Source organism: Macrotis lagotis, chromosome 1 (assembly GCF_037893015.1).
Source record: "Macrotis lagotis isolate mMagLag1 chromosome 1, bilby.v1.9.chrom.fasta, whole genome shotgun sequence".
NCBI classification, from domain to species: domain Eukaryota; kingdom Metazoa; phylum Chordata; class Mammalia; order Peramelemorphia; family Peramelidae; genus Macrotis; species Macrotis lagotis.
The window spans coordinates 599,862,891-599,890,296 of record NC_133658.1 but is presented as its reverse complement, the minus strand read 5'-3'; the positions used below and the strand labels follow the sequence as shown (position 1 = coordinate 599,890,296).

Here is a 27,406-nt window from a genome sequence, read left to right as displayed (position 1 = left end):
ATATTCCAATAATGACTCTTAAGTCTAGTGCTCTTCCCACACCCAGGCTTCCTATATTCCATTTGCTAACCTGGGATGTAGTGTTGTTCCCTAGGAATTAATAAATCTAGCTCTGGTGTGTTCTTCCACAGTTGGCTGAGCATTGACTTACAGAGCACTGAGTTTTTCTATCACTGCTCTTATCAACTAAAAATATCTAAAGTCAAGCAATGTTGGTATCTTTAAAGTGTTTTTAAATAAAGTTGAAGCCACCAGGATTTTGAGGCTACGAAAGAGAGAGAATCAGTTTCTGGAAGAGCTGAAACAAGGGAACATTGAGAGGGAGTGTGTGGAGGAAAACTGCTCCTTTGAAGAGGCCCGGGAGGTTTTTGAGTCCCAAGAGAAAACAGTGAGTCTCCCAGTCTTTCTAATAGTGTGTCCTCCTCTCTTCTCCCTATGACTTACCTCATTACTCTGGTCCTCATAGCCCAAGTTCAATACTTGGTTTTCTATTTATTTGTTTGTTTGTTTGTTTGTTCTTTCATTTATTTGTTTATTTATTTTGAAGATCATCCATGTAATCACTAGGTTGCTGTTTCCCTTTCCTCCTACCCTTGCCCCAACTCCTGTCATACTTGGAATAAACATTTCCATCACTAATAGGTATGTGTTTAGGGAACAGAAATTCATTTTATCAGTTGCTGAGGTAGTTATAAGATCAAAGCAAAATTCAGTCATATATGTACATTCCAAAGCCATGTATAGATTCCTTTTGTAGAGATCTGGTTTCTAGTCCTAGCTTGTCTACTAGTCGCCCATATGATAGGGCAGTTTTTGGAAGCCTCTGTTTACTCATCTGTGAAATAATGGGATTGGACTAGATAACCTTTAAAATAGTTTCCATCTTTTAATTATCTGTGATTCTTTGCTGCACTGTGTTAGCAGCACTCTAGCCCTGCTCCAGTGGTACAAAGATTTTAAAGTTGAGTGTATGCATGCTGAATTTCTCAAAAATAGTTACTTCCTCTTCTATCCTTCATCTTCTTCCCCACCAATCATCAGAGGGGCTATGGATTAGGGGTTAAAAAATGAGGTGAGATTGACCAATCCCAACTCTGGGGATAGGATCTTTTCTTTAAAGTGAGAATTTCTCTCTGACCTGTTCTAGTGAGTTTGAGGCAAAGACATGGGGATAGATGGGCTCTTCCTGGAAGGGAAGCTATAACTGATATCTTTATTCTGATAACTCTTTGTTGTGTGTTTGTTTCTGCAGAAGGAGTTCTGGTTCTATTACAAAGGTAAGAAGAAGAGGAAGAAGTGAGGATACCTTTCAACTCGGTGGGGTAATGGACAGAGATTAGGTCAGGAATCAGGGAACTCAAACTCAAATTTTTTGCTCTGCTAGCCATATTGTGATTTCAGACTAGTCACTCCAGTGATCTTGTCCTGGGTTTCTTCATATATAAAGTAAATTAGGATGTTCAAGGGGGAAGAGATATTAGAGATCTTCTAATCACAGAATTGTAGACTGTTTTCTTAATTTTCTAATGGAGGAATTTGAATTTCAGGGAATCTACTCATGATCAGCCTAGCCTGGTGTGCTTTCCAAAGCATCATATTACCTCAATGAGGAAAACAATATCTAACCATATTACTATTAGGGTGGATGGAGGATCAAATAAAACAGTAAACAGGAAAGAACTTTTTCAAAAAGTTCTACTTGTTCAATTACTTCATCTATTTGATGAAGACAGAAGTAGGATTATTAATATAATTTTTAAAATTACCATCTTCTTTCAAAGCTGCTGATGGGAAGCTGCTGGTATGAGGGGTCCAACTAGATAACCTCTAAGTTCTATTCTGCTTCTAAAATGCCAGGATGATAGCTATGATGTACAAGGCCACTATAACCTTATGGAACCCAGCATCTAGAACACTGCTGCCCCAGTAGTGTTTATGGAGTCCTCTAGTTGGGGAGTGTGAAGAACTTGGAGACTTGTGTATGAGTCCCAGTAAAAATAAGCAGAATCAGAAGAGCAATTTACACAATTGAATAACTATAAAAACCAATGAAACATATCTCCCTCCTCTTTGCAAGGAGGTGGGAGGTTATGAGATGTAATACATACAAGATGTTTCATATATTATGAGATGTAGGGACTGTATTGGTTCTTTTGACAACCTTTTTCTCTGTTAAGGGGAAAATCTGTTTCCAGGGGCATAGAAGGGGACATATAAATATATATATATATATATATATATATATATATATATATATATATATATCTTCTAGAAGGAATAAATAACACTCTAAACAAATATGCATATGCTGGTAGCAAACCAAGTTACATGAGGACTCAATGCATTGCCAGGCAAAGCAATGGATTCAGTCCTACCATGAAAATACAAAATGCTTGTAAGTGGTTTGGTCTCTGACTTATAATCCTTATAAAAAAGAGCTTTGTTTTAGAGTTCATTTTGGCTAAAATTAAAATTAAAAAAGTATCATACAGATTGAACCTTGAAAGTATGGCATATGAATACAAGATCCCACTGGGATCCTGCAACCCAGCAAGAGAGAGGACCAAAGGCTTAGCAGAAGGATGGTCAAACTGCTCTGATTTTGGAGTCAGTGAAGTTGGATTCAAATTTTTCCTATGTTAGTTCCGATTTCTGCCTTAACCATCTAGACTCAGTTTCCCCATCTGTGTAAGGAGGAGTTTGGACTAATTGACCACTATGGTCTTTTTCCAACTTTAATACACTCTATGTTCCAATGACACGGGGCAGTCCCATTATTGTTAGAAATAATCTAGGACAAATAGATTGTGTTCAAGGAAAGAGACCTCCATTAAACAGATATTTAATAGTAGGGGCATTAGAGTATAGGGGATAAAAAGCAAATGGAAGTACAAGTCAGGGATGTCTTAGGAGCATGATCACATCAGGTACAATTTTGTACACTATGAAAAATGCATAAGGTACTATTGTTTTTAATAAATATTTTTTCATCTGTGATTTCATAAGCTTCCTATCACAAATCTGTGGTAGCAAGTAAGGTAGAAATAAGCACTTTTGTAGATGAGAAAATGGAGCTTAATGACTGTATCCAAGATATACAACTAATAACAATTACAACTGAAATTTGACTCAGGTCTTCTCTCTTCAAATCCAATTCTTTTCCTTCCTTCCTTCCTTCCTTCCTTCCTTCCTTCCTTCCTTCCTTCCTTCCTTCCTTCCTTCCTTCCTTCCTTCCTTCCTTCCTTCCTTTCTTTTCCTTCATTCATTTATTCAGCATTTATTAAGTTCTCTCCAGTTACCACTGATCTCTTCATTGCCAAATCTCCTGGTCTATAATCCTTATCCTTAACTTCTCGGTAGCATTTGACATTGTTAACTTTACTCTCCTGTATACCCTCTTTTCCCTGAATTTTTATGACAATATTCATATTCTTTCCTAGTTTCCTTCCTACCTGTCTGATCATTCTTTTTTCTTCTCCTTTGCTGGGTCTTCATTCATATTATGTACCCAAAATGTGAATATACCTCAAGTCTCTGCCCTGAACTTCCTCTTATTTCAGGACTGTATCAGTCTAGCCTAGATAATTATGGTGACTTTCTTTTTAGTATTCAAATTAGGATTATTCCCCCCCCCCCTTCTTCCATAAACACAGTATTAAGTGTCTTCAGCTATTTTGGTTATTTTATATTAATCTATTTTTTAAGGGAAGTCCATTCTCACTAGCTTTCTTATCCTTACTCTCAACTTGGCCTCATCTGGTCTGTTATTCCTCTCCTAGTTTTAGAATTTTGCTTCTTATTAGTTCTTTTTTCTTTCTTGTTTTTATATACTATTTAATTCTTCCTTTTTCCCCCCACTTTTAATTTAACAACCAAATAAAATTCCCCTTCTCCACTTTATCATGTTTCTTTGTTAGTTTTCAATTGTCATTTGCTGGGTCTTTTTCTAATATTTCTTTCTTTCATTCTCTTAATTATTTTTCCCTTTCTGTTTATTCTAGATTGCTTTTCTTTAATTCATGGCCCTTATATTATTTAGTTCTTCTCTTTAATCTCTCTATTCTTCATGGAATTAAAGCTTTCCAAATACATTCTTCTATACAGCTTCCATGTTACTGTCTTATAGATTTTTCCCATTGGTCCCCTTTTTCTGTTGGGCCTCAGTTTTAGAAATATAAACTCCAGCAGATGATAGAGAGAAATTTGCCCTATGGTTAGAATTTCCCCATGTTCCTCATTGTATAATTCATCATTAACCTTTGCCCCCATAGACATCCTACCATTTGCTTTGAAATTTCTTCCCTTGGTTCATGTCTTTCTACTCTTCCCCCACAGAAAATGGAGAAAGAAAAGTAGTTTTCTCTCATTGGAACATTCATCAGTGGTACCTGCCCCCCAATTAAAAGATTTCTCTTTTTTTGTCCAACACTTCTCATTCCCTCCTTGCAAATTCTCCTATTGACTTTCTTCTTCCTGAGTGATCACAGGAATTATTTTCCCTTTATTCCAAACTTTTGTCAAAATATTTCATATTCCTGTTACCTTTTCCCTTTTATGTACTCCCTTCTTTTGTAAGTTAGTTCTTCAAAAGTTTAGTCAATGATGCTTTTGGACTGTTTCGCTATTCACTTTTATTTGATATTTGTTTTCTTCCTTGCCTCCTTGGAAACATTTGGAAATAAATATCTTTCTTTTTGCCATTTTTAAATTAAAGATATTTGAGTTTTACAATTTTCCCCCCAATCTTACTTCCCCTCCCCTGGAAAGCAATATGTCAGTCTTTACTTTGTTTCCATGTTGTGCATTGATCCAAATTGAGTGTGATGAGAGAGAAATCATATCCTTAAGGAAGAGACAAGAAGTCTAAGACATAACAAGATCAGACAATAATATGTTTTTTCCTAAATTAAAGGTAATAGTCCTTGAACTTTGTTCAAATTCCACGGCTCTTTATCTGGATACAGATGGCACTCTCCTTTGCAGACAACCCAAAATTGTTCCCAATTGTTGTACTGATGGAATAAGCAAGTCCTGCAAGGTTGAACATTACCCCCATGTTGCTGTTAGGGTATACAGTGTTTTTCTGGTTCTGCTCATCTCACTCAGCATCAGTTCATGCAAATCCCTCCAGGCTTCCCTGAAATCCCATCCCTCCTGGTTTCTAATAGAACAATAGTGTTCCATGACATACATATACCACATTTTGCTAAAGCCTTCCCCAATTGAAGGACATTTACTTGATTTCCAGTTCTTTGCCACCACAAAAAGGGCTGCTATAAATATTTTTGTACAAATGATGTTTTTACCCTTTTTCATCATCTCTTCAGGGTATAGACCCAGTAGTGGTATTGCTGGATCAAAGGATATGCACATTTTTATTGTCCTTTGGTCGGGAATTCCAAATAGCTCTCCAGAAAGGCTGGATGAGTCCACAGCTCCACCAACAGTGTAATAGTGTCCCAGATTTCCCACAACCCTTCCAACAATGACCAATATCCTTTCTGGTCATATTGGCCAATCTGAGAGGTGTGAGGTGGTACCTCAGAGAATCTTTAATTTGCATTTCTCTAATAATTAATGATTTAGAGCAATTTTTCATATAGCTATGGATTGCTTTGATCTCCTCATCTGTAAATTGCCTTAGCATATCCTTTGACCATTTGTCAATTGGGGAATGGCTTTTTGTTTTGAAAACATGACTCAGTTTTCTGTATATTTTAGAAATGAGTTCTTTGTCAGAATCATTAGTTGTAAAGATTGTTTCCCAATTTACTACATTTCTTTTGATCGTTGCAAAAGCTTTTTAATTTAATGTAATCAAAATCATCTAGCTGGTTTTTGGTGATGTTCTCCAACTCTTCCTTAGTCATAAGCTGCTCCCCTTTCCATAGATCTGACAGGTAAACTAGTCCTTGATCTTCTAATTTTCTTAGAGTATTGTTTTTTATGTCTAAGTCCTATAACCATTTGGATCTTATCTTGGTAAAGGGTATTAGGTGTTGGTCTAATCTAAGGTTCTTCCATAATAACTTCCAATTGTCCCAGCAGTTTTTATCAAAGAGGGAGTTTTTATCCCAATAGCTGGACTCTTTAGGTTTATCAAACAGCAGATTACTATAATCGTCTCCTGCTTTTGCACCTAGTCTATTCTACTGGTCCATTACTCTATTTCTTAGCCAATACCAAACAGTTTTAGATGACTGATGCTTTATAATATAATTTTAGATCAGGTAGGGCTAAGCCACCTTCTTTTGCACTTTTTTTCATTAAGCTCCTGGAAATTCTTGACATTTTATTTCTCCATATGAGTTTATTTACAATTTTTTCTAACTCATTAAAGTAATTTTTTGGCATTTTGATTGGTAGGGCACTAAACAGGTAGTTTAGTTTTGGTAGAATTGTCATTTTTCTTATACTAGCTCTGTCTATCCATGAGCAGTTGATATTTGCCCAGTTATCTAAATCTGATTTAATTTGTGTGAGAAGTGTTTTATAATTGTTTTCAAAAGTTTCTGAGTCTGTCTTGGCAAATAGACTCCCAGGTATTTTATATTGTCTGAGGTTACTTTGAATGGGATTTCTCTTTCTAGCTCTTCCTGCTGTATCTTGCTAGACATATATAGAAAAGTTGAGGATTTATGAGGATTTATTTTATAACCTGTAACTTTGCTAAAATTGCTAATTGTTTCCAGTAGTTTTTTGGATGATTTCTTGGGATTCTCTAGGTAGACCATTGTGTCACCTGCAAAGAGTGAGAGTTTTGTCTCTTCCTTCCCAATTCTAATTCCTTCAATTTCTTTTTCTTCTCTAATTGCTGAAGCTAACATTTCTAATACAATATTGAATAGTAGTGGTGATAATGGGCACCCTTGTTTCACGCCTGATCTTATTGGGAATGCCTCTAGCGTCTCCCCATTGAATATAATGTTTGTTGATGGTTTCAGATAGATACTGCTAATTATTCTAAGGAATAGTCCATTTATTCCTAAACTTTCTAGTGTTTTTAGTAGGAATGGATGCTATATTTTGTCAAAACTTTTTCAGGGGCATCTAGGTGGCGTAATGGATAAAGCACCAGCCCTGGAGTCAGGAGTGGGTTCAAATCCGGTCTCAGACACTTAATAATTACCTAGCTGGGTGGCCTTGGGCAAGCCACTTAACCCCATTTGCCTTACAAAAACATAAAAAAAAGCTTTTTCAGCATCTATTGATATGATCATATAATTTCTGATAGGTTTGTTGTTGATATAATTGAGTATGCTAACAGTTTTCCTAATATTGAACCAACCCTGCACTTCTGGGATAAATCCTACTTGATCATAATGTATTATCCTAGTGATAACTTGTTGTAATCATTTTGCTAAGATTTTATTTAAGATTTTTGCCTCTATATTCATCAGGGAGATAGGTCTATAATTTTCTTTCTCTGTTTTAACTCTTCCTGGTTTAGGTAACAACACCATATTGGTTTCCATAGAAAGAATTAGGCAGAGTTCCATCTTTCTCTATTTTTCCAAAGAGTTTATATAGAATTGGAACCAATTATTCATTAAATGTTTGGTAGAATTCACTTGTGAATCCATCAGGCCCTGGAGATTTTTTCTTGGGGAGTTCAATGATGGCTTGTTGAATTTCTTTTTCTGAGATAGGGTTGTTTAGGTATTTAATCTCCTCTTCATTTAACCTGGGCAACTTATATTTTTGTAAATATTCATCCATTTCACTTAGATTATCAAATTTATTGGCATAGATTTGGGAAAAATAATTTCAAATTATTACTTTAATTTCCTTCTCATTGGTGGTGAGTTCACATTTTTCATTTATGATACTAGCAATTTGATTTTCTTCTTTTTTTTAATCAAATGTACCAGATGTTTATCAATTTTATTAGTTTTTTTCATAATACCAACTTTTGGTTTTATTACTTCAATAGATTTTTTACTTTTGATTTGATTAATTTCTCCTTTAATTTTTAGAATTTCTAATTTGATATTTAATTGGGGATTTTTAATTTGTTCTTTCTCTAATTTTTTAGTTGCATGTTTGGTTCGATTTCCTCTTTCTCCAATTTAATCATGTAAGCATTTAAAACTGTAATATATCCCCTGAGAGCTGCTTTGAGTGAATCCTATAGGTTTGGGTATGTTTTTCATTATTATCATTATCTAGGATAAAATGGTTAATTCTTTCTATAATTTATTTTTTGGTCCACTTATTCTTTAAAATGAGGTTATTCAGTTTCCAATTGGTTCTGGGTCTATATCTCCTTTGCCCAATACTACATATGACTTTTATTGCATTGTGATTTGAGAAAGATGTATTCACTATTTCTGCCTTTCTGCAGTTGATCATTAGGTTTTTATGTCCTAGTACATGGTCAATTTTTGTATAAGTTCCAGGTACTGCAGAGAAGAAGGTATATTCTTTTCTATCCCCATTCAATTTCCTCCATAAGTCTACCATATCTAGTTTTTCTAACAATTTATTTACCTCCTTAACTTCTTTCTTGTTTATTTTATGATTCGATTTATTTGGATCTGAGAGTGGGAGGCTGAGGTCTCCCACAGTAGAATTTTGCTGTCTATGTCTTCCTGTAGTTCTTTCAGCTTCTCCTCTAGGAATTCGGATGCTGTCCCATTGGGTGCATATATATTCAGTATTGAAATAGCTTTATTGTCTATGGTACCTTTTAGGAGGATAAAGTTTCCTTCCTTATATCTTTTAACATTATCTATTTTTGCTGCTGTTTTATTTGAGATAAGGATTGCTACCCTTGCTTTTTTGCTCCAATCTTTTACCTTTACTTTATACGTATCTCTCTGCTTCAAATGAGTTTCTTGTAAGCAGCATATTGTTGGATTCTGTTTTTTAATCCACTCTGCTATTCGCTTACGTTTTAAGAGAGAGTTCATCACATTCACATTCAAAGTTATGATTACTAATTCTTTATTGCCCTCCATGCTTTCTTCCCTCTATTTGTATTTTCCTTCTTCCTCCCCTTTATCAGTATTCCCCAGTATTTTGTTGCTGAATACCACCCCCTTCACTGTGTTTGCCCTCCTATATCACCCCTCCCCTTTCTTTTCCCCTTCCCTTTCTTTTGTTAGTTCCCCCTTTTTTCCCCCACCCCCCCCTTCTCCACCCCCCTCCCTTTTCCCCTTTTAATACTTGAAAGGTTAGATGTTTTTTAAGTTAACTAAGTATATGTAAGTTGACTTTAAGCCACGTCTGATGAGAAGAAGATTCAGATGTTTCTCATCTCCTCCCTTCTTCCCCTCTATTACCATAGGTATTTTGTACCTCTTAGTGTAATGAGATTTACCCCATTCAATCCCCTCCCTCCTCTCATCTCCTCCTGTCCCCCTTTTTAAGGAAGTAGTGTTTTTTAGATCATTCTGAGTCATAGAAAATTCTGAGTATCTGTCACTTCTAGTTGAGTACATTCTATCTAATAGAGTTAAAATTCTTGAGAGTTATTAGAGTCTTTCTCCCAAGTGGGGTTAAAGCCAGTTACATCTCATTGGATAGCAGTCTCATGGATATGTCATGAATGTCCATCACTTCTGGCTAGTTATATTCTCTCTATTAGAGTTACAGTTCTCAAGATTTATGAGAATCTTTTTCCCCATGCTGGAATATAGCCAGTTTCAACTTATTGGATAGCAGTTTTTTTTTTTTTTACTGCCCCCCCCCCTTTTTTTTAACCTTTTCATGTGTCTCTTGAACCTCCTGTTTGATGTCCAAATTTTCTATTTAGCTCTGGTCTTTTTATCAGGAATTTTTGTAATTCTTCCATTTTGTTAAATGTCCATCTTCTTCCCTGGAAGAGAAGGCTCAGCTTTGCGGGATAGTGGATTCTTGGCTGCATTCCAAGTTCCCTTGCTCTTTGAAATATCTTGTTCCAGATCCTTCGATCCCTTAATGTTGATGCAGCCAGGTCCTGCGTAATCCTTACTGTGGCTCCTTGATATTTAAATTGTTTCTTTCTGGATGCTTGCAGGATTTTCTCTTTTTATCTCATAGTTCTGGAATTTGGCCACAATACTCCTTAGTGTTTTCATTTTAGGATCTCTTTCTGGAGGGGATCAATGTATTCTTTCAATAACTACTTTGCCCTCTGGTTCTACAATATCAGGGCAGTTTTCCATCACTAGATCCTGTAATGCTAAGTCCAGGCTTTTTTTTTCTCTTCAATATTTTCAGAAAGTCCAATAAATTTCAGGTTGCCCCTCCTCGACCTATTCTCGAGGTCATTGATTTTGCTGATGAGGTATTTTACATTTTCTTCCTTTTTTTCTATTTTTTGATTTTGTTTAACTGGCTTTTGCTGTCTCATGGAGTCATTAGTTTCTGCAGACTCCATTCTTTTTTTTAGAGAGGAGTTTTCTCCATTAACCTTTTGCAATTCCTTTTCCAATTGGTCAATTCTACTTTTGAAAGAGCTTTCCATTTGACCAATTGAGGTTTTGAAAGAATTGTTTTCTTGTTGCATTTGCCCAATTGAGGATCTGAGAGAATTATTCTCATTTTGTATTTGTCCAGTTGTATTTTCTAAGAATTTGTTTTCTTGTTGTAAGGTATTAGTTGTCTCTCCCAAATTTTCCAGTTGATTTTTAAACTCCTTCCTCATTTCTTCAAGGAAGTCTTTCTGTGCTGAAGACCAGATTGTATTCTCAGAGGTTCTAGGTCTCTCTGAGTTAGGGTCTTTCCCTTCCAAGAATTTTTCTATGGATCCTTCTTTCCGCTGACCCTTCTTCATTTTGCTAAGACCTTGAGTTGGGGAGGGGCTGGTTCACAGGGGCTTGGGATCAATAGAGGCTTTACTCACTGAGTGGAATTTCTCTCGCTGGCCAGTAGGAGGTGCTGGTTGCTTTCTCTGGCGTGTTTGTGACCTTGATTGAGGCCTTCTCCTTTAGTTTGAAGGGAGGGGTTGGAGGTAATGAATCCTTTTGCCTTTAATCAATGGTGGGCTTTATCCTGGGGTGAGGTCATTCTTTTCCCTATTGTCAGTTGGGCTGGTTCTTCTGCTCACACACACCTGTGCCTGAGGCAGTAGTAATCTGCTATTGTTTGTTCTGGGAAGAGGCCTCAGCAGCAATGGAGGCATGGACTCAGAGTTCCTCAGAGCAGAGGAGGTCAGGAATGGTGTGTCTGCAGCTCTCCTGCACTGGAACTCTCCCCACAGCCCTGTTGGCAAGCTCCAGAGGGTCAGTGCACCTCTGCTCCCTAGCTGACTCAAGCCCCAGCTCTCTAGCCCCACTGCTGATCCAGCAGGTCTGGCTCTCGGTCCCTCAGACTCCCCGGCTCCAATTCAGCTGCTAATCTGGCTGATCCAGGGCTGATCTGCCCACTGCGCCCAGACTCACATGACTGAATTTGTCCAATTCTGCTGAGGGAGACAAATCCTGAGGTAGATCTTCTTTCTCCTGGCTTTTCTTTCTGGGTTTTGTCGGTCAGATTTCTGTTAAGAAGTTTGTTTCATATGATAGATGGGGAAAGATCAGGAGACTTTAGAACTGTGCCTGTCTTCTCTCCACCATCTTGGTTAGAAGTCTCTGGAAAGAAATATCTTAATGGTCTCTCTGTGGTAATTTTGTTGTGCTTGGTTGCTGCATTTGTTTACCTTTCTTGCATATCTGTTGTTATTTGAGATATTTGAAAAGCAAATGTTTTCTTCAGATCTGGTTTTCTTTCTAACAATGTTTTGAATACCTTGTTTTCACTTGAATGTTCTTTCATTGATGGCTGAGCTCAGATTTGCAGGGTAGGTTGAGTTGTCTCCAGAGTTGCATCTTGAGCTTCTTTGATTTTTATAATCATTTTTTTTTTCTGTTCCTTCCTGCATTTTCTGGTGGATGAAAAGATAGTAGTCTTGTGTCATTGAAATTTCCTTTCATTTATATTTGAAGGTCTTCCTTGTGGTTACTTGCAAAATTTGTTTTTTGTAGGGGAAGCTAGGTGATACAATAAATAGATCACGTGCCTTGAAGTCAGAAGAACCTGAATTCAAGTCTGGCCTCAGACACATATCTGTGTGAACTTGGGCAAGTCACTTAACCTCCCATTGCCTTGCAAAAACCAACAAGAAATTGTTGTTTATCAGATAAGCTGTCAAATTTAATAAATGTATTGGAGTTTGAAGTTTAGAACTTTTTCTGGAGGAAAAAATCCAGATAGATTATTTTGTTTGACATTTTATCTTCAGTGTTCAAAAGTTCTGAACATTTTTCTTGTCTTAGAGTGTTTGTGTTTTTGGCTCATAATGTTTTTGTAGACCTATAATAAATAAGATTTCTCTATACATCCTGTCTTTGAGATCAATATATTTTGCTTGTATGGAAATAATGTTTTCTTTTAATTGCTTTTTGCTTCTCTTCTTCCAGATTATCCTTTACGTCTATGTATTTTAATTCTCACTCAATTTGTTTTCTCTTTTATTTATTTATTTTTTTTGCAAGGCAAACGGGGTTAAGTGGCTTGCCCAAGGCCATACAGCTAGGTAAATTATCAAGTGTCTGAGACCAGATTTGAACCCAGGCACTCCTGACTCCAGGGCCGGTGCTTTATCCACTATGCCACCTAGCTTCCCCTCTCTTTTATTTCTTTAGTGAGACATGGGTTAAAGTTTTTCTATTTTGACAAATATTTCTGCTGTACAGGGTATGCATTCTGCCTTCACATTCTTATTTTTCTTTTAAACCATTCAGGAACATACTACTGTGATTCCATGTTCCCTTTGGAATTTACTTGAAGTTTTGCCTCATGAGATGCTGATTCATTTTCCTTTGTTTTGTAATAGTTATTCATAGATATCTGAACTGTTTTACCTGATCAGGAGAATGTCTTCTCTGTTAGTTATTTGGCTTATGCTGTAGTTTTAAATTGAATTTTTTTCCTCCTAAGATCTTTGGTATTTTCAGTCTTTTTTTTCTCACATTTCTCTATTGCTCACTTTTTAAGTCTTTCCTCTTTATGAGTTCCCTGAAGCTGAATTTTTTTAAAGCTAGGATAATTGAGTTTATCAGCCTTAATCTCTGTCCCAAGTAATTTCTGAGAGTGAGAGGAGATAAAGAACATGTTCCAACCAAAAGTGGAGCTCTTAACTTAGTGTAGTGCCACACAGCTATATATATGTCCTGTCCCATTTCCCTCTGTTGTTTGGCTTTCTGAATGAGCTACAGAGAATTACTACATTGATGTCTTGACTTTTTGATTTTCCCCAGGATTGGAAGAAAAAAGAGGGGATGAAGAGTTAAGTTCTGTTGCATGTACATGGTTCAGCCTGTGCAGTCCTCCTGCCAGAAGTGGTGGACAATGGACTGAGTGAAGACATTAGGGCTAGCAATTAGCTTTATCTACTGTTAGTTCATTAAACTGTTACCTTATTTTCATTCTTGGAGTCTTGATTGGAGATTGATTTATCATTGAATTATCTCCTGGGTAATATTACTATTTTGGAGAGGTTTGAAAGGTTATGAAGATCAGAGAAAATGTCTAGCCTGCCATATTGTTAGTCATGTGACATAAGTCTCCACTAATTAGTCTCTGCTTTAAGTATTTCCCTATTCCTATCAATTTTCCAACAAGCTGCCAAAGTAATTTTTAAATACAGTTCTGACTTACTGCTGCCTTTTTCAAGAAAATTTTAGTAGCTCCTTATTACCTCTAGGATAAAAATAAACACCTCTCTGGTTTTTTTAAGCCTGTCAAAACTTAGCTTTAGTTACCCTTCCAGCCTCATTATTACTCCTCTTTATTCACGCTACAATCCAGTCAAATTGGCCTTAACTCTTGTTCCTCACATATTACACACACTATATCTCCTATCTCCATGCCTCTGTTCCCCATGTCTAGAATGCATTCTCTTTTCATCTCTGCCTTGCCTTGGAGAATTCATACTTTCTACATGAAGAATTTCCTATTTCTCCAAGCTGCTAGTACCTATTTATGTTATATTTATTCTATATAAACTTAAATATGTACATGCTGAGTCTCCTGTAGGATGTCTCTGTGTGAGACTATAAACTCCTGAAGGTCAAAGACCATTTTGTTTCTGTATCTTCAGTGCTTATCTTGATGCTTATTTAACAGATAGTTATTGATTGATTGCCAGACACTGCCTAGGACTTAGAGATGTAAAGATAAAAATGAAACAGCTCCTGCCCCTATGTTCCTTGGGAGTAGGGAACCTACCCATAAATAAGAAATTAAATATAAATTATATATGTATGTATGTATATAACATATGTGACTCCTCAGGGGGACAATAGCAATTGATGGAGATAGGGGTGTGATCAGATCAAACTTATTATAGTAGAAAGCACTTGTGTTGAGTTTTGAAGGGACTTACAATCAGGCCAAGCTTCCCCATCATATTAATTGTCCTGGACCATGAGCATCCAGAATAATTACTTGAGCCCCTGCATCATGATACTATTGCAAAAGCATTTCAATGAAGACAAAAAACAGAACAGGGGAGGATTCTATTTACTGAGCGTTATGGATTTCTTGAGGCTTCACTGGTGTTAGGCTACTGTTTCTAGCTAAAGTCTGCTTATTGGAAATCTGTGCCTCATTACTTTTCTTTTCTTTTTCTCTTAGATAAAAATCCCTGCCAATCAAACCCCTGTAGAAATGGGGGCGTGTGTCAAGTGAAGCACTATCAGATGGTTTGCATTTGTCCACCCCGTTTTTCGGGGAAACACTGTGAAACTGGTGAGTATAGGAGATCAGTTCCCCACTCTTGGGTCCTAAACCCAAAGCCTCACTTTCTTCAGGGAAGGTTTTTCTCAATTAGCTTATGACCACTCAACAATCAGTTCCATTCCTCCTACAGATCTAAAAATAATCATGCAAGGGTGGTATAACTGTGAGTGTGTCTTTAACCTAAAAGGTTCTCCCTCACCATCTCTGCCTCTTGGCTTCCTTGGGTCCTTCAGATTGCTGCTAAAATCCTTTCTTCTACACGAAGCCTTTCTCAATAGCTCTTAATTCTAGTGTCTTCCCTCTGCTGATTATTTTCAATTTAACCTGCATATAACTCACTTTAACATAGCTATTTGTATGTTCTCTTCCCCCATTAGACTATAAGCTTCTTGGGAGCAGGGACAATCTTTTTAAGGACTTTACAAATATTATCCAATTTTGATTATTTTATATTTATTACTAATATGAATGGCAGACATAGAATGTCTCTGTATCTGTCACTCTACATATATATATATACATACATATACACACATACCCACATTTATATTTACATATATGTACATATATATCACAAAGATGCATCAGTGACTCCCAGTAGAGTAGCCTGCCCCCTCATTAGGTTGAGTTTCTTAGAACCAGGGATCCTACTTTGTGAACCTTATGTTTAAATGATACAGTTCCTAGGATGGTACCCTCCTCCTTAGAAGCTCAAGGTAACGCCTATGTTATTGTTGCTGGTGAAAAACGGTAAAGGAGACTTTGAAGTCAAAGCAGGATTTGTCCTAGATACAGAAATGAGCCTGAATTTCTTCTTCATACAAAGATCTCATTCCCATTAGAATGGGAGTTTTTTGAGGGGGGAGACTATACTTTTCCCTTTCCATGTATATTTCCAGTGCTTAGTCCAATGTTTGGCCATGGTAAACAATAATGTTTGTTGACTGATTGACATCATTACCCATTTTTTGAGTTTTGTTCTGAAATAGAAAGATTAAGGGAATAGGACTGGAGCATGTGGTGGGAGAGGACTTAGGAAACACATTGTTGTGACCAATTCACTCTAATCCAATGAAAATTTATGAGGTGCCTACCAAGACACAAATAAAAGTATTTTCTTCCTCGGGGTAGAGAGGGAATGAGAGGAAACAATATCCAAATATTTAAGTATATATATATACAAATTTTGAAAAATGCTTTATTAATGAGTTTTAACAAAAATTTTTTAACAAATTTTTAACAAAATTTAACAAAAATACTTTCCAATGATTCCCTCCCACCTCTTTCTCCTTCAAAAAGAACTCTCTCTTGGGGCCACTAGGTAGTACAGTGGATAGAGCACTGGTCCTGGAGTCAGGAGTACCTGAGTTCAAATCCGGCCTCAGACACTTAATAATTACCTAGCTGTGTGGCCTTGGGAAAGCCACTTAACACCCATTGCCTTGCAAAAAAAAAACCCTAAAAAAACTAAACTAAAATAAAAATAAAATAAACAAAAGAACTCTCTCTTTAAACAAATAAGTATAGTCAAGTAAAATAAATCAATACATTGACCATGTCTAAAATGTGTGCTTTGTTTTGCACCCCTTGTATACCCAAGCCATTATGTTTTTGCTGTAAATCCAATCCATCAAGACATGATTGGTTGCTACATTGATCCATGTTCGCAGATTTTTTAGTGCAATTTTCCTTTATGTTGTGGTCATCAAGCAAATTGGTTTTGGGCAATTTGTTCTGCATAATTTAATAGATATTTCCAAGTTCTTTATTTGCCATTTATTTGCAGAGTAATAATATTAATTATCTTCATTATACCATGATTTATTCATCCACTTTTCCATTCATATGTACTCACTTTCCTTTAGATTCTTTGCTATTATGAAGTGTGTCAGTGAATTTTTGTGTCAAATATGGAACTTTTCCTTCCGTCTTTGACCTGCCTGGAGTGTTTGTCAGTGGTATCCCTGAAGAAAATTTTAGTGAGACTCTTACTATAATTTCAAATTGTCTTCCAAAAATTTGTCCAATTCACTATTTACCAGCAAAGCTTTAGTGTTCCTGTTTTCCCAGAACCCCTCTACCCATTACTACTCTGATGGGTGTAAGGTGAACATATGGACATTTTTGGGGGGACAAAGCATTAACAGCTAAGGGAATCTGGAAGGCTTGCTGTAAAAGGTACTACTTGAGCTGAACCTTGAAGGATATTACTACAGTAAATGTAAAAGTTACCACAGCCAAGCATTTCCTAATGACAAGATCTCCTTATGTTTAAATTACTCTTATTAATATGAGCTCTTTATAATAAAGGTAGTAATTAGAACACTTTGCAAAATGCATTACAAATATTATCTTATTTGATTCTCACAGCAACCATAGATAGGTGGTATTATTTTTTTCTTTTTTTAAAAAAAATATATTTATTTTATTTTTGTACAAATGATTTTTATACATTACTAAAATATTCTTGTTTAAGAATAAACATAATACCCCTCCCCCCAAAATATAGACCCTCATGAGCAATAAAGGAAAGAGGAAAAAATTTAAAAAATAATAATAATAGGGGCAGCTAGGTAGCACAGTGGATGGAGCACTGGCCCTGGAGTCAGGAGTACCTGAGCCCAAATTTGGCCCCAGACACCCAACAATCACCCAGCTGTGCGACCCTGGGCAAGCTACCCTAACCCCACTGCCCTGCAAAAACACACAAAAAAACCCCAAAATAAAATAAAATGATAAAAAAATAATAATGATGATGATGATGATGATGATGATAATGATGATAATGATAGGGATGAACAGGTGGCTCAGTGGACAGAGCACTGGTGCTGGAGTCAGAAGCACCCAGGTCCAAATCTGGCCTCAGACATCCAACAATCACCCAGCTATACGGCCCTGGGCAAGCCACCCAACACCATTCGCCCCATAACCCCCCCAAAATAATAATGATGATGATGATAATAATAATAATAATAATAATAATAATAATAATAATAGTAATAATAATGATAAATGTGTTCCAATACCACCAGCTCTGTCGCAGGTGGATCACATTCTTTAGGATAAGTCCATCACAAAAGCTACTTCCATAATTTTCCACTGTTGCCATTGCTGATCTCAGCTCCCTCCATTCGTACTTCCCCATTACCATATACTATATTTTCTCTCTCCTTTCACTCTGTCCCTCTTCTTAAATGTGCTGTGGGGTAGCTGAGTGGCACAGCAGACTGATCACCAGCCCTGGGGCCAAGAGGCCCCAAGCCCATATATTATCCCTAAGGCCCAGCAACCACCCAGCCCTGTGGTCCTGGACAGGCCATCCAATCCCAGTCCCTTGCAAGAATTAAAAAAGAAAACGTGTTATATCTGAACACTCTACCCTATGGTTCACCCTCTCCTCTATCACTCACATTCCCCCCACTCCCCCCTGTCCCCCTTCTCTCCTTATTACTCTAGATGTCTATACCTCATTGAATATATATGCTGTTTCCTCTCCGAGCCACCTCAGATGAGAGCGAAGGTTCCCTCATTCCCCCTTGCCTTCTCCCCTTCTATATAACTGCAATAGCTCATTGTAATAAAAAAATCTTATTATATAAAATATCTTAGCCTATTCCACCTCTTCTTTCTCTTACTCCCATTACATTTCCCTTTTAGCCATTGACTCCATTTTTACAATATATTATATTTTCAAATTCAGCTCTCTCCTGTGCTTCATCTATAAAAGCTCCTTATACCTGCTCTATTAAAAGTTTCTTATGAGTTTTATCAGTATCATTTTTCTATGCAAGAATACATATAGTTCATCATCATTAAGTCCCTCATATTTTACCCTCCTCCTCCTCCTCCTCCTCTACTCTCTATGCTTCACCTGAGTCATTTATTTGAAGATCAAACTTTCTGTTCAGCTCTGGCCATTTTAACAGGAACATTTGACATTCCCCTGGTTCATTGAAAGTCCATCTTTTTCCCCTGGAAGAGGACTCTCAGTTTTGCTGGATAGTTGATTCTCGGTTGCATTCTAAGCATTTTGTCTTCCGGAATATTATATTCCAAGCCCTACAAGCCTTTAATGTAGTTGCTGCTAAGTCCTATGTGATTCTGACTGCAGTTCCATGATTTTGAATTGTATCCTTCTGGTTGCTTGTAATATTTTCTCTTGGGAGTTCTGGAACGTGGCTATAATATTCCTGGGGATTGTTTTCTTTGGATCTCTTTCCAGGGGAGATCGATGGATTCTCTCAATTTCTATTTTTCCCTCTGCTTCTAGGATATCTGGGCAATTTTCCTGTAGGAATTCTTTAAAAATGATGTCAAGGCTCTTTTCCTGATCATGATTTTCAGGTATCCCAATAATTTTTAAATTATCTTTCCTGAATCTGTTTTCCAGATCAGTTGTTTTTTCAATGAGATGTTTCACATTTTCTTCTAATTTTTCATTCTTTTGGTTTTGAAGTATTGTGTCCTGACTTCTAATAAAGTCAGCAGCTTCCTTTAGCTCCATTCTACATCTGAAGGATTTGTTTTCCTCAGCTTCTTATCTCTTTTTCCATTTGGCCTTCTCCTTAATAACTTTTTTTTTTTAGGTTTTTGCAAGGCTATGGGGCTAAGTGACTTGCCCAAGGCCACACAGGTAGGTAATTATTAAGTGTCTGAGGTTAGATTTGAATTCAGGTACTCTTGACTCCAGGGCTGGTGCTCTATCCACTGTGCCACTTAGCTTCCCCTTCCTCAATAACTTTTTGAACTGTTTTATCCATTTGACCTATGCTGGTTTTTAACATGTTATTTTCTTCAGCATTTTTTTGGATCTCCTTGACTAAGTTCCTTACTTCTTTTTTATGTTTTTCCTGCATCTCTCTCATTTCTTTTCCCAGTTTTTCTTCTATCTCCCTCACTTGACTTTCAAAATCTTTTTTGAGCTCTGTCATGGCCTGAGCCTAATTTCTGTTTTTCTTGGAGTTTTTAGATGCAGGAGCTTGGACTTCCTCATCTTCAGATTGAGTATTTTGATCCTTCTTGAGATCATAGGCAATACATTTCTCAATGGCGTTCCTCTTTTTTCTCTGTTTACTCATTTCCTCAGCCTGTGCCTGGTCTTGGGGTGCTTCCTGAGCTTTTGAGTATTATTGGCACCCCCACACACACACACACAAGGATCTCAGTGTGTGTGAAGCTCTGTCTTCCCTCCTGGTCTGTGAATGACCACAAGCACACCCCCCTGCCACGGGGCTGAGGTGGGGGGGGTCTGCTGTTCTATGGGGGGCCTAGACTGTGATCAGGACCTGAATGTGGTCAGAGCCCCAGAGTCCTGTTCCAGCTACAGAGGACAAATCTTGGAAGTCTCTCTCCACTCCCCCTACCCTTGGTAGGTTGATCACTCAAGGCTCAGTTGACAGGGGGATCCTGCTTACTGGCTCTGCCTGCTTGGGTTTCCTAGATCTGGGCTGCCCCAGCCACACTGCTCACTGCATGCCCTGAGGGCTGGGCTTCACTGCTTGCTCTGGCAGAGGTCCCCGGGCTGATCTTCTAAGTTGTGTGGTGCTCCCTGGGGTGTAGGTCGGGAAACTGCCCCCCCTGCCAGAAGCCCCGGCTCCCAGGCACCCTGGAGCTGCCTCTGGGGGGCTGAAGTTCCTTCATTCTGGCAAGCCACCCCTCTAACCTGGTGGAGCAGGGCCTTTCCCCTATTTTCCAGGTTACCTTGGGCTGGAGAACTGCCTCACTGGATCCCTCTGTGGGTTCTGTCTCTTGAAAATTTAGAGTCCTTATTTTATAAATTTTTGAGAGAGCACCTAAGAGAGGCTCTTTTCCTGTTGCCATCTTGGCTCCACCCCCTAGGTGGTATTATTATCTCCATTGTACAGAAGAGAGAACTGAAACAGACAAAGATTAAGTGATTTGCCTAGGGTCACACAGCTAGTAAGTATCTGAGGCTAAATCTGAATTCAGGTCTTTCTGACTCTAGGCTTGGTGTTCTATCCACTGTGCAACCTAGATAACTTTATGTTTTAAAAATATTTACCACTTAAGTGCCTTCATATCGCTGAACTTGGAGCCAAGAAGCATTGGGTTCAAATCTCACCTTTTTTTCATAATGTTTTTGAATCTGTTTTTCTCATTTGATTCTCACAGTGCCTCTGTGAAGCAGGCAAATGGCTTGGAATTTGTGGAATATTTGTGGAACCTGGTCAAGATTTTTAAAATATTGTACTCTGTTCTGTCTAACTGAAGGCATTATATATTCAAATTGACCAATTGACTTACATAAAGTAAGGACCTAAGTTCAAATTTGACCTTGGATACTTAAAAGCTGTGTGACCTTAGGCAAGGCATCCAACCCTGATTGTCAGAAATTCAGAACTATCTCCAGTTATCCTGATTCATTTCTGGTCACTGGACTCAGATGACTCCAGAAGAGAAAGTAGTTGACTTAGCATAGCTCCCTCTCACTCAAATCCAATTCGTGTGCATGTCATGGCATCACCTCCCTGATATGAATAAAGAACAAACGTCATCACACAAAGTAGCTATATGCAATGCAGACTCTGGGGACATGGAAAAAATCTGTACTATTATATAAAGTAATATTTATGTTCCTTATTTTTGCCCTAGCTGTCTGCCTAGCTTCCCTACAACTACTCTTTATTCTGCTGTGATTGGGGTTGATATTAATATATTCATTTTGCATATATTGAGAGGGAGGCCCAGAAAAGTTAAATGATTTGCCTCAAGATCTTACAGTGAGCCAGTAGTAAAATTAGGACTAGAACTGAAGTGCCTTAGTTATTAATAAAATATTCCTTTCAGCAGGTCCTCTCTTCCTCCACTCCAGGAAGTATAATTTAGTACTGTCTTTAGAAAATCAGGAAGTAGAAATTATAGATGTTGATTTTGAAGGGGTGGTAGTGGTCATCTAGCACAGTCCTATCGCTTTGGAGATAAGGAAACTGAGGCCCAGACAAGCTTCAGTACTGAAGGTCACCCAGGTAATAAGTGGCACATCAATGAATACCATTCCAAGTTATTGACATCTAGAGGGTGAGGTTTCAAATAAAATAATCAATTTCAGGTAAGGAAGGATTATGAACTTGGCCTTGACCATGCCAAGGCTAATTTAGGAGGCCCCATCACAGAGTATGTTCAGAGCTGAGGCACTCATGTAGGGCATCATGTTTTTTCCTTTACAGAACAACGCCAATGTTGGTACCAGAATGGTGGCTGCTGGCAGTACTGTGAGGACCAAGAATTCAGCCATGCAAGATGCTCCTGTGCCGAGGGCTACACCATGGCAGAGGATGGGAGGAAGTGTGAGGAGGAAGGTGAATGAGAGTTGTAATGGAGGGGCTTCATAGCAGAGGAGGAGACTGATCCAGAACACCTTTCCAGGCATTCCTTCCCCAGCTCAGTTAGTGGGATATGTATGTTGTATTGTGTTTGGGGAAAAATGGTGTGGTGGGAGAAACCCTAATCACAGGTAAAGTAATGAAAGTGAATCTAAAGAAACAACTGATCAGGTGAGAAGAGCTTTGTTGCTCCAATTAAAAAGAGGACTAGCACCTCTGTTGTGAGAGCTGCCAAGTCCTTTTTGGGGCTGCTCATCTACCTTTGGTGTCCACTTGATGTATCCAACTAGCACAGGAGGCTCCAAGAAATTATAGCATGTACAACATTTGCACCCTGGTAAAACTGAGTTGACAGATGGGCTAAACCAGGTTGAGGGAAACTAACAGGCCTCAAACCTATGATGAATTAGTGGGATGTCCACTCCAAGTATGCACAGTCTTCCCTAAATGGACAGATGAGAACAGTAGTACCAACATGAATGTCTTCTGTAAATGAGGAAGTAGGTGCTGTGAAGTACTTGGAGCTTGGTCAGACAGCAAAGACACCAAGGTCATCTACTGCACCCTGGGCCATTGCCAGTTTTACTGTCTTTTGTCCTGCCACTGGACTTCAGTGACTCTGGGAGAGAGTGAAGCTGACAGCTTTGTGTAACTCTTCCTCACTTAAATCCAATTTATGTATGAGTCAAGATATCACCCCACAATATCATTGGTCCTCTTTAAAGATGAAGCAAATAAAAAACCCCACATACACTTGATAAAAATCCTATAGTCTCTATTCTTGATGCTTTTTACATTGAGATATTTATTTCCTGGCAGATATAAAAAAACTAGAAAAACATCAATAATCACCCATTATATGTATCTGAAACTTAAAACAATTTCCCACTCCTATTTTGTCTTACACAGTGCCAAAACCCCAGTGGTCATTCAATAAATATTTGAGGCAGAGTGTTGTATGTTGGTAAGAAAACTTAGCAGATTTGGGTTCAAATTCCAATTCTGCCACTGGGCAAGTTACAATCTCTCTGAGGTTCAATTTTCTTATCTGTAAAAATAGGGAAAATACTCTACCTCAGGTATCTTTTGAATAAATGAATTTGTAAACCTTAAGGCTTACATGAGTAATAAGATATATTATTCATGCAGTCATTTGAAATACTGATCTAGGTCAATATATAGGGAAGCTGAGGATGAGGCTTGTGCTAAAGACACACATGAGGATGTTCAGAAAAACTTTAAATCTCTGCTCTTTTTATTACTTCTGAGACACTTAATGTCTCTAAATCTTACTTTTCCCCTTTTTAATAAATTTTAGATGAGATACTCATATACAAGCTTAAAATTTTATAATTCTAACCTCAGTAAGCTAGCTAGTGACACCATCTGGATTAGGCCCTAGGTCTCCCAACATTTGTACTTGTCTGCCTTACCTCTTGGATTTCCAATAATAATAATGATGATGATGATGATGATGATGTTGATTAGGGAAGCTAGTGTTTATAGTTTTATGATTCACAAAGCACTTTGCAAAATGTTATCTTATAAACTCACAATAATTCTTTGAGATAGTACTATTATTATCATTCCTATTTCATAATGAGGAAACTGAAGTAGACTGAGTTTAAAAGATTTCTCCAGGGTCAAATAGTGTCTAGAAGTAGAATTTGATTTTGGGTTCCTGACTTCAAGTATAGCTAGCTTTTTATTCACTGTAGCCTCTAGTTGCCTCATTAAATGAATCAGTTGTCCTAAAAAGGAAAAAAAAAAGTTATTCCTGTGTTGTGTTCTATAAATGGAGAACTCAATTGCCTGAACCACAGGTCTATGTGCCTGTGGAGTTTTGATAATATACTATTTAAGTTATGAAGAATTCTAAAATAACCGCTTAAAGTCATTTCCCAATAATTTAGCATGTGGTTTTAAGAGCTAATTGATACTCGTGCCAGAGATTGGACCCTGAGACAAAGACAATCTCTTCTTTCAGCCTCATTTCCTTGTGGGCTCATCAAAGTACCTAACACAAGAGGTCTTCAGGAAGAAATCTCCCAGAACAACATGACATATGGGAATATGTCCTGGAATGTAACTGGAAAAGGGATTTCTTGGAGCAGTGAGACAGGTGAGGAGAAATGTCCTTACACCATTCATTCATGGAATATTTGTTGAGTACCTGTTGTGTGTGTCTAGTCCTATGTATGATAAGATGACATAATTTTTTGGAGCTTAGAATCTAGTTGGGGAAATGGCTACCACCAGAAAAGTTATGATACAAGAAAGCTATGATTCTCACCTTTTCCATAAGTCCTTTGTTAAACACTGAATCCCACAATAACAAACTCTTTCTTATTATTGGAACACAAAGATGGTGTTCCAAAAGTCTCATTACAACTGCAAACTGTAATCATTTTTTAGTTTAATAGCTTAAAACTGCATTGACTTTTGATATACTTTGTCACTTTTGCCCCTCATTTAGTGCTATATAAAAGCATACATTATAGACATTATATGCAATATATAATCTATATATTTAGATATTGTTATATAATATATATGACATTATAGAAATTATATATGCAATATATAGTATAACAGAAATGTATAAACATGCTTATATATATTGCCTTATATCATAGGATCATATATATAAAACTGGAGTATGTAAAAGGTATAGCAGAAACCCAGAAGATATTTATTATTGTCAAATAAATAATGCCTAACATATGTTTTGAGTGCTGATTTTGGAGCTGGGCCATGAATTCAAATCTCATAATTATTACATGATAGCTATATAACCATGGACATGTGATCTCTAACCTCTCTGAAACTCAATTTTTTCATCTGAGAATGATCTAGATTTAGAAGACTTCGAAGGTCTCTTCCAATTCTAAACTTATAATCAATTCTTTGTGCTGCTATAAGGTGATATGAGTTCAGAAAAGAGAGGGAGTAATTGTGAAATGTGAGAGAGAGAAAAACCATTCCTTGTGGCTGAGGCGGCTTCCTGGAGGTGGCAGGAGATGGAGATGGGCCTTGGAAGGATGAGTAGGACTTGACCATAAGACAGGAGACAAAATGGAGTTTATGCTATATAGGAAGCAGTGTGTAGGGCTCATAAGTAGACTAGCCTAGATGAGAATAGAGGGTACCTCTTGAGAAATGATAGAAGACAGGGTTGGAATTGCAGGCAAAATCTAAATTTCGGCAGATCCTGACTCATGTCCCTCCCATCATAGAGGACAGGACCAAGATCATTGGAGGATCTTCCTGTCACCGGGGAAAGTGCCCATGGCAGGTAATATGTTTCTCTTTGTAGGTTTGATCTCTGTCTTTACAACTTCCATCTTCCTCCAGTGGAGGAGGTAAGGAAAAAGTTTGGAGAAAAGGGGTAATTGATAAGGTTCTGTTCTAAAAGTCCTCAGGATTTTAATCTGAGGTTTCTACAATCTGTCCACTTCCCTAGGATAAGGATGGTAAGAGCAAGAGGATGATTTGTCTACAAATTCCTCCCATAGCTGACTTTTTCTAAAAAAGTTTTTAAATGTTCTTAATGTGTTAAAAACAATAACAATACTCACTTTTTAAGGGAGTATCAAACCAAAAAAAAAATCAACACAATGATTGCCTATGAAAATATATGCATCACTGTACAACTATTGTTTACTAGCTCTTTGCCAAGAATCCCAGGGGATTTTACTAAAAATCTGGTGGTATAGGGTGCCAATGGAGAGCTCAAGACAGGAGCCACATAGACATGTTTACTGTACAGGTCTTGGAAAAATCAAAGTTACTATGCCCATTGGAAATCTGGGCTTGCTGAACTGTGTTGGCTGGTGCAGCTCATGATACACTGAATTTTTATCATGAATGAATAAATGAAGGAACACAATGATAGCAGAAATGGTGTAAGCAAGTAACTTAGGGAGGTGACTTCTTAAGGGTTCTTCATTTTCCTCCCCTAAGGTTTTGATCTGGACTGAACAAAATCATGACTTCTGTGGTGGAAGTTTAATTAGCAGTCGCTGGGTGATTACTGCCGCACACTGTCTGGAGAGCAGGAAGCCACACTACGTAACCCTAGGTGAGTCAGATCCGTGGCCCAAGGGGTCCTGAGGCCCCAGCACCCTCAGTCTTCATTCAAGGAAAGTCAGGTGTCAGTCCTCAGTAAATCATTTACTCAGTACTTACTCTGGGCAGGAAACTTTGCTAATGAAAGCCCCAGTGAAATTACTCTTATGGAAAAGAAAATCCCACATAAAACAGAATGAGAATTTAATATGGACTATTAGAATTATCAATACCTAAATTTTGGAGTAGTTGCAATTTCTTTGTTCTCAAGCTCCTCTTCCATTGGAGTACCTCTGTTCAGTCAGCTTATTCCTCAGTAAACTTATTCCTGAAGGGCAGTGGGAGTAATCCTTAATTTTTTAAAGGTTCTTTAAACCTCAGGACTAGATGACTTCTTGAGGTTGGATGGTCATTTTATCCTAGAGTTTGTGGCTGGACTAAGGGACTCCATTTAGTTATCCACTTCTTTTTGACCTCAAGTCTAATCGGCAACTTCCCTGGAATTTCATTTCTGCAGGAATTTTGTTCATTTAGAAATTTCTTCTGGTTCATTATAATATATTTAGAAGGGGCAATGGGGTACAAATATAAGAATTTAGGATTTGGAGTTGGAATTCTTAGGTACAAACCCTATTATCTCTTGTTTTTACCAGGTTGACTATGAGCATAACACAATTCTTTTGGATTTTCAGTTTCCTAGGCTTCTGTGCTTTCTAAACTCCCTTTCCAGCTCTAAATCCTCTGACCTCAATTACTGCCCCCCCCCCCCCAATTCTCTATGATTCTTTAAAAGGGCCAATTATACTTTTTTTGACTTGAGGTCTAATAACCATCATCTAAAGACAGAAAAACCACACTTTCTTTCAGTGTCTTTTTAAATCCTGAAAAAGTCAAGAATGTTTGGAATGCACATGATGAGGGAACAGTTTTATATCATTGCTGCAGGGATTCAAAATGAATTATACCAATAGTCAAAGAAACCAGTGAGAAGCAGGCTGAATCTCCGTTTTTGACAAGACATATCCAAATAACTATGCTCCTCTGCATTGTGAGAGACAGCACAGTTCTGTGAATACATGTTGACAGTGCTTCAAAACTCTGGGAAAAAGTCATAAAAGGAAATGAATGTCCTCACTTTGGAGTGACCTCTTGTTCTGGATCCAGGTAGTATTTGGTACAGTGGCTGAAGTCCTGGATTTGGAGTCAGAAAATCCAGGTTTGAGACCTGACTTTGCCACTATGTAATAATAACCCTTGGGCAAATCACTCAACCACAGATGGGTCTTGGT

General features: G+C 37.6%; 1 protein-coding gene across 3 annotated transcripts in view; it reads left to right on the top strand.

The window, feature by feature from the left end:
* LOC141507357 (coagulation factor X-like) overlaps nt 1-27,406 on the top strand; it is a 53,138-nt gene that overhangs the window by 4,183 nt on the left and 21,549 nt on the right. For 2 of the 3 annotated variants that reach the window (XM_074214931.1, XM_074214932.1), the window contains 7 exons: nt 228-388; nt 1,253-1,277; nt 14,602-14,715; nt 21,894-22,025; nt 24,037-24,171; nt 25,286-25,344; nt 26,013-26,130. In XM_074214931.1, coding sequence (XP_074071032.1) covers nt 228-388; nt 1,253-1,277; nt 14,602-14,715; nt 21,894-22,025; nt 24,037-24,171; nt 25,286-25,344; nt 26,013-26,130 — 744 coding nt within the window. The remainder of the gene's footprint in view (nt 1-227; nt 389-1,252; nt 1,278-14,601; nt 14,716-21,893; nt 22,026-24,036; nt 24,172-25,285; nt 25,345-26,012; nt 26,131-27,406) is intronic. The other variant, XM_074214933.1, reaches the window with a different exon arrangement.